At 17.3% G+C, this 8,831-nt stretch overlaps 2 protein-coding genes across 2 annotated transcripts; both read left to right on the top strand.

The window, feature by feature from the left end:
* Positions 1-708: 708 nt before the first annotated feature.
* On the top strand, positions 709-2,682 carry PRSY57_1100900 (flavoprotein, putative; the record flags this gene model as incomplete). Its single annotated transcript, XM_012907983.2, has 1 exon — positions 709-2,682. The coding sequence occupies one exon, from the start codon at positions 709-711 to the stop codon at positions 2,680-2,682; it is 1,974 nt and encodes a 657-aa protein (XP_012763437.2).
* A 3,132-nt stretch (positions 2,683-5,814) lies between these two features.
* PRSY57_1100800 (putative exported protein) lies at positions 5,815-7,231 on the top strand (the record flags this gene model as incomplete). Its single annotated transcript, XM_012907982.2, has 2 exons — positions 5,815-5,895; positions 6,044-7,231. The coding sequence occupies 2 exons, from the start codon at positions 5,815-5,817 to the stop codon at positions 7,229-7,231; spliced, it is 1,269 nt and encodes a 422-aa protein (XP_012763436.2).
* Positions 7,232-8,831: the final 1,600 nt, after the last annotated feature.

The raw sequence follows: 8,831 nt of genomic DNA, 5'->3' as shown, positions 1-8,831 counted from the left end.
TTTTTATACAATAATTATTTATGTACACTTGTTATGGTATTATGAAGAAGAAATATATATATTTTTTATTTATATATTTATGTTGTTTGTATCTGTAGTATGTGTTGCAAATAATTAATAATATACCTTTTGTGTGAGAAAAAAAAAAAAAGAAAAGAAGCTATGAAACATTTTGAATTATTTATGTCTTAAACATATGTGGATAGACACTAGTTATAAAAGAATTGTTACTTTGAATATATATATATATATATATATATATATATATGTATATTTATTTATTTATTTGTTTATTTATTTGATTATATATTCTTTTGATAACAATATCGAAAATAATAAGTTTATTTAGAGAATTTATGTAGACTAATTATTTTTTATACTTTATATATTTATTAGTCTATTAGAATAATATAACATGTGCTTTTGTTGATGTGCGTAAATAGATTAATTATATATATATTAAAATTTTGTTTCATGTCATAGTTAATAATACATTTATATATATGTTTATGTATAATTTATGAATAAAAATTTATATATATTTGTTGTGAGAAAAGATGATATTTATTATATATGAACCATATATATATATATATTTATTTATTTATATTTATATTTATTTAATTAAATGAAGATTTTTGTTGAATTAAATAAATAAAAATAGATTAATAAATAATAGTAATAATTTTAAAGGGGTAGTAATAAAATATGAAATGTATTGAATGTTTTGAAAATATAGAAGATTTTGATGGAAATTTATCAAATGCCTCTATAAAAGAAATAGATAATGTTATTGTAAGTAAAAAAGAGAAATCTTTATTATTATCTAATAAAGAGACTTTATTTATCCATAATTATAAAGAGGGCATATCTAATATTAATAATGAATCATATAAGTTATTATCTATGGATAATTTTGGAAGAAATAAGAAGGAAACTATTATTAATAATATAGAAAAAGTATATAATAGAAATGTTGTGAATAATATATATTCATCTGATTTATTAAATAAACATTATAATAAGCAAAAGAAGCATAATTTATTACATATAGAACCTAGTGGTGTATTATACAAAAATGATGAGGATTATTTTAAAATAGCTTTACGTTATGATCCAAAAAATAATGTAGATAATAAAAAAGATGAACTACGGAAACAAAATGAAAATAATGATAATATATGTAATGTAATAGATAATGATTATTTTTTGAAGTATTCAAAATTTTTCAATAGTAAATTGAGACCTAAAAATATAGATGAAATATTAAAAACATTAGAGGAGAATTTCCTTCCAAATGATGATGAGAATATAATATTTATAACATCCGGAGGTACTAAAGTTCCTCTTGAAAAGGTTGATATAAGAAATATTGATAATTTTTCTACAGGAAGGAGAGGAGCACTTATGTGTGAATATTTTTTAAAAAAAAATAAGAAAGTGATTTTTTTACACCGAAGAGGATCTCATTTACCATTTGAATATCATTTAAAGGGTGTAGCAAATTTTAATAATTTAAATCTTGTAGATAATAATATTATTACATTTAATTTGAAGGAGGATGAAAAATTAAACCTAATAAATAATATAAAAAATTATCAGAAATATAAGGAGAACCTTTTTATAGTAGCTTTTGATACTATATTTGATTATGGTTATTATTTATTAGAAATTGGAAAATTATTAAATGATAATATGAAGAAAAGATATGAGAAATATTTTAATCTTAATAAGGATTTTAATTATACATTGGTAGTTGATGTATATGCTAAAAATATTTTAGAAGATATAGTTCATTTATTTTCGTCTAATAATAATGTAATATATGGTAAATATAATGAGGAAGGACGTTTTTATGAATTATTACAAAAATTGATTTTATTTGAAAATCTACGTTTAGAAAAATACAATAATAATAATAATAATAATAATAATAATAATAATGGATGTTATGATTTATCACATTTTTTTAAATATATATTTGATATTTTATATGATATGATTAAAAAAGGTCAAATTAGATTATCAGACGAAAGTATAAAAGATATTGTTGTAAGAGCAAAATTTTTTATAAATAATATTAATGGTTGTATGAAAATGAAGAGCCAGGATTACATTCTTAATGATATGAAGCATTTAAAATATAATGTCAATCATAAAAATAATAATAAAAATATGTATATGTATGAAAAAATAAATAATATTACTTTTTGTAATTCTGTACATATAAATGGGGAAATTAATGAAAATGTACCAAATGTTGGTGATAATAAATCAAATGAATTTTTATTTCCTTCACATTTAATGATATTATGTGCAGCAGCTAGTGATTTTTATATTCCTTTTGATGATTTACTTGATTTTAAGATAGATAGTAACAATTGTCCTTTTCAAATTGAAATGTATTTAACTCCTAAGTTTTATAAAATTACATATAAATATTTCCCGTTTTTAAAGCATTGTATATTTAAATTAGAAGATCAGGACAATGTACTTATTAAAAAATCAAATGAACGACTAGAACATGCAGATATGTTAATAGCCAATATATTAACGCAGAGAAATATGTTTGTTTATATTTTTAAGAAGGAACAAGAATATTTCAAATTAACTAAATCGAAAGGAGAACCAATTGAAAATAATATATGTCGTGAAGTATGTAAGCACTTTTCAATAATATAGTAAATGAAGAATATAATTAATAAAATATGTTGGAATAAATAAATAAATAAATAAATATATATATATATATATATATATATATATATAATAAAATTTTTTATTTATTATATGTATACATAAAAATTGGGCACAAATACACATATATATATATATATATATATATATATTAATATTTATATTTCATTGTTCTATCTTTATTTTTATCTCTATAATTTTGTTTATTTTTTTTTTTATTTTAATTTTTTTTTGTTTTTTAATTTTTTTTTTTTTTTTATAACCTGAAAATAAAAAATTTCAAATCATAAAATTTTACTAAAATAAAATAATAGCATATGTAATAATTTTTTTTCTTGAATTTGATCTGAATTTTGTTAAGAGTTATATGTTTTTTCATTTTACGAATTAAAATAAATTCTTATTTCATGATATATATATATATATATATATATATATATATATATATATATTTGTGATATGTATAAAATTGTTATATATCTATAAAAATATGGAAATTATTATTAAGCATATATTGTATTAATATGGTGTTGATAAATACATAAACTGTATTTATAGTAAGGAAATGTTTTCTACAAGTTTTATCAATTTATGCATATATATATATATATATATATGATGCCATTTTATATTATAAGAATACCTGTTGTTGTGTAGGCATTATGACAAGGAGGGCAACTTGTCAAAAATATGATATTTTGGTTACTATTAAGGTTATAATATCTGTATTATAATATAATGTAGTCATATTAGTTTTAAAGAATTTTCCTATTTATGAAATTCTTTTATGTTTTTTTTTTTTTTTTTTCTTTTTTATAGCAATTTTGTTTTATTTCATCAAGTGAAATTTTATATTTCTTTATCCTATTTAATTGATTTAATAATTTATGAGAAATAGGAGAATCAATATTTTTTCCGTAATGAAATATATATTATAGATGATGACATATATATATATATATATATATATATATATATATAATTATATTATATTTAATAAGGTAATAAATATTCTTTTAATTATTTATTAATTATCGAATTGTTGGAAATATCAAGGCTTGAAAAATAAGGAAGCATTTACATGAATATGATTATATAATTAATAAAAATAAAGCATCTGGTTATACCTATAGAAATATATATAATACATATAAATGTATATACATCTGTATATATTAAGTTTTATAGTTTAATTTCAAAATGTATCGTGTTTTTTTTTTTTTTTTTTTTAATTTTATATAATTTGTATATATGCATTATATTAAAGTGGTAAATAACAATTAAATAATTCCGAATATATTTATATTATTATAACAAATTATTATTATTATTTTTTTTTTTATATAAAGTAGAAAAGAAAAAGAAAAAAAAAAAGCAATAGAATTTATTATAAATATTGATAACGAAATAAATTAATAAAGCTCTATTTTTTTTAAATGGAAATAAACAAAATTAAGAAGCAAAAAATATTTATATAAACATAATGAATACATAAATATTTATATATATAATATGAATATTATAAAAATAGAAATGTATCCTTTTTTAATTTACCTCATTTGCTTAAGTATTTAAATTATTGGAACCATTATTTTACTTTTTTTATTTTAATTATAATTTAAGAAAAATATAAAAAAATAAGTACACCAAATTAATAAAATATAGAGTTTTATCGTTCGTATGGCTTTTTTTTTTTTTGTTTTTTTTTTGTTTTTTTTTTTAAATTATTAAGAAAAATAAAAAAATTAAATATTAATTATTTAAATTCATGTCTTGTATAATTTTAATAAAATAAATAAATATATAAATAAATATATATATATATATATATATATATATATTATTATTAAAATTAATTTTTTTAATTTATATGAAATATAGAAATATTTTTTGTATATAAATTAATTCGATTATATTTTAATAGATGTAAATAAAAAAAAAAATATATTTTAAATAAGAAGTTATGTATAAAATTGATCTGGAAATTTTTCATACGCTTGTAAATTTATATATATAATTTTATATATATATAATATGTATATATATATAATATGTATATATACTACATTTATGTGTTTTATATTTATTATTATTTTTTTTTTCTTAAGAAAAAGAGTGTTTTAGAAAATGTTATTTAAAATTTAAAGAAAAAGAAAAGAAAACATTTATATGAATATATATATTTTTAAAAAAAAATTTATAGATATGTAAATTTCATATACTCATGTGAAATATATGCTTTTCTTTTCTGATTATAGTATTTTATTCTCTATACTTGATAATATGAAGATCATTTCATTAGTTCTTTATTTCCTTATTAGTTTATTTTATTATAATAATTATTATTATTGTTTTTTTTAATTAATTTATTTGTGTATTTTTTGACTTTTATCATAATAATTAAAAAGTTGAATAAGTATTTTAATAAATTTATTTAGTATTCTTGTCATTATTTTAATTTTTTTTGTTCTAATATAGTATAATTAATATGTAGCATTTATTCTCTTTTTTTAATTTTTTTTTTTTTTTAATTTTCCGAAACATAAAAGATATGTGATATACATATATATTATAATTTTTTAAATATATTTTTAATAAAAAAATATGAATTTATTGTGAAATAAACAATATGATCAATGATGGAAAATTCTATATTTTTCCTAATGATTTGTGAAATAAAATAATACACATATAATTTATATATATAAATTTTATAGTAAATTTTTTTTTTGATGTCATTTTATTTTTTCTAATATATTTGTATTATTATTATAATATATAAAATTTTATTATTGTATTATTATATTTTATTTTTTATGAAAATAATAATCATTGTTTTATTGTATATGTATTTTAATACTTATTATTATCTTTTATAATTATTTATAAAAGTATGCTATGATATACAAAAATATTATATAAATATATATATATATATATATATATATTTATATAATATTAAGGAAAAGCAAATATTTTATAAAAAATAGGAAATTAAATATACAACTTTTAAGTGAATTAAATTTAATTCATATTAGAAACATTTTAAATAATAAGAGTGGAATAAAAAGAAATATCTATAAAAATTCTCTTCATGGTAGTTGTAAAAGGAATACAATGAAAAATTGTAGGAATATATTAATCGAAAAAATTTATTTTTTACTAGCTATTCTTGGGATATTATCTGTCGTGTCATTGGTAATATATATACGTAACAAAAAAAAAAAAAAAAAAAAAAAAATTATTTTTGAATAAATATGTATTTTAATTTTAGTAATGCACTCATAAGAAAAAAAAAAAAACATATATATATATTTTAAATATTTGCTTTATTTTATTTTTGTAGTATTTATATATACCTAATGAGAATATTAATTTAAGTTTTCATAAATATGATTCATATATAAGAATATTATGCGAGAAAAATCCAGATGATGATCAATTTGTGGGAAGTCTTTGTAGGACGGATTGTAATAGTAATTACAATGAAGATATAGAAAGAGAAAGTGATAAAAAGAAAAATATAATATTGGAATATATGGGACAAAACGGAATGAATAAAACTTACGAGTATCATATGAATTTAATGACACCTTTAGATAAATATGAAGAAATACAAAACCAAGATAGAGAAAAAGATGATCAAAACGAACGTCAGAAAATGGAAAGAAAAGAAATGGAGGAAAGAGAACAACGTGAAAGGAAAGAAAGGAAGAAACGGGAAGAACGTGAAAGGAACGAAAGGAAGAAAAGGGAAAAACGTGAAAGAAACGAAAGGGAAAAACAGGAAAATAAAGAAAGGAAAGAAAGGGAGAAACAAGAAAGGAAGGAAAGAGAAGAACGTGAAAAGAAAGAAAAGAAGGAAAGAGAAGAACGTGAAAAGAAAGAAAGGAAGGAAAGAGAAGAACGCGAAAAAAAAGAAAGGAAAGAAAGAGAAAAGCAAGAAAAAAAAGAAAGGAAAGAAAGAGAAAAACGCGAAAAAAAAGAACGCGAACAAAGGGAAAAACAATTAAAAAGGGAAAGACAAAAACGTGAAAAAGAGGAAAGGAAAGAAAGGGAAAGAAGGGAAAAACAATTAAAAAAGGAAAGAGAAAAACAAGAAAAAAGAGAAAGGAAACAGCGTGAAAAACAAGAAAAGAAAGAAAGACAAAAACGTGAAAGAGAGGAAAGGAAAGAAAGGGAAAAGCGTGCTAAACAAGAAAAGAAAGAAAGGGAACAACGTGAAAAACAAGAAAAGAAAGAAAGGGAAAAACGTGCTAAACAAGAAAGGAAAGAAAAGGAGAAGCGTGATAAACAAGAAGAAAAAAAAAGTGAGGAGCGCGAGAAACAAGAAAAGAAAGAAAAGGAGGAGCGTGAGAAACAAGAAAAGAAAGAAAGTGAGGAGCGTGAGAAACAAGAAAAAAAAGAAAATGGAAAATGCTTAAAACAAAAAAATATAAAAGAAGAAGGAAACAGGAATATTAATAAAAACGAAGATAATCAAAATAGGAATAACATGGAAACACGTCCTACTGATAAAAACAATAGAGTATAATAATGAGAAAAATATTTTTTTTGAAGACTGAAATTTTATATTATTTTAAGAGAATATTATGTAGGAGATAATGAAAAGTGTGATTAATATACAACGTAGAAAAATTAATAATAATAAATGGAAAATAATAATTTCACATTATGCTTTTATAATATATATATATATATAGTTAAATTTTGTGTATAATTTATGTACTAAATGTAAAATTGAATTAAGTTTTTTTTAAAACCGTATGTATTATTATATATTAAAAAAATTATTTTATATGTTTTTTTGCAAAATAATAAAAATATACTTAATTTATTTTATTCATATTATATATATAATTTTATAATATTATATTTAATAATATATTTTTTTTTTTTTTTCTTTGGTATATTTCATTATGATTATGCATATAAACATATTTATTTAATTAATTTAATATTGTTATTCTTATATGTATTAGAAGTAATATTTTTATTTTGTCTATTATATATATATGTATTGTATATATTTTTTTTATATGAATATAATTAAATGTTTAATTCATTACGTTTATATTTCCAATATAATTTTATATATGGAAATTTGTTTTTATAAGTGTGTTTTTTTTTTTTTTTTTTTTTAATTATGAATTCTTATAAATATACACATTTGTATAAAAGATTTTTTAAATGATTATAATAAGCCCTTTTAGAATTTTTGATTTAATATGAAGAATATCATACTATATGTTTATAGAATACTTTGTGTATTTATAAATAAAAATAAAATATATATTATATTATTGTAGAATACATTGTTTTTATTATAAATAGAATGAGAAAAATAAATAGATAAATAAATATATATATATATATATATATATATATATATATATATAATAAACATGTTAGAAGGAAAATAATATATATATATTAATTTAGATATGAATATTTTTTTATAAAAATATCTATATTATTTTAAATAAATTATTATTTAGTATTTTTTTATTATCAATATTTTAAATTATATAAGTATAGAATACAAATAAAGGTATAAGGTGTAATGATCTAATATGTCCAAATGTATATAATACATGTTTATATAATTGATATATTTGTTCTTAGTTTATATTATGTTTATTTGTTTTTTGTTGTTTGTTTTTTTTTTTTTTTATTATTATGTTTTTTCATAATATATGATTTTAATAGAATAAGTTTTGTTTATATTTTCTAAGAATTCAATATAATTAATAAATAATATCGTTTCAACTATGTGCACCCTTTGGAAAATAAAATAAATTAAAAAAAAAAAAAAAAAAAAAAAAAATGTGTGTTCCTTTATATAATTTTATCATATGTATATATATAAATATATATATGATTGTTATTCTATGTAATTTAATATATTAATTATTTCAGTATATTATAACGAAAGTTGTTTTTTAAAATATTTGTTTGTATTATAGAACCTTGATAATATATTTAAGAAAAAATTAAAGATATATTTATTAAAAATTTCCTAAAAAAAAAAATTATAAATATTAAATATGATGTAGATACTTAATATTACATAAAAAAGAATATATAATATATATAATATATAATATATTTATAATATAATATTATATATATAT

This window comes from Plasmodium reichenowi, chromosome 11 (assembly GCF_001601855.1).
Source record: "Plasmodium reichenowi strain SY57 chromosome 11, whole genome shotgun sequence".
NCBI classification, from domain to species: Eukaryota; Apicomplexa; class Aconoidasida; order Haemosporida; family Plasmodiidae; genus Plasmodium; species Plasmodium reichenowi.
The sequence above is the reverse complement of the archived record's forward strand: the minus strand, read 5'-3'. Positions and strand labels throughout refer to the sequence as shown.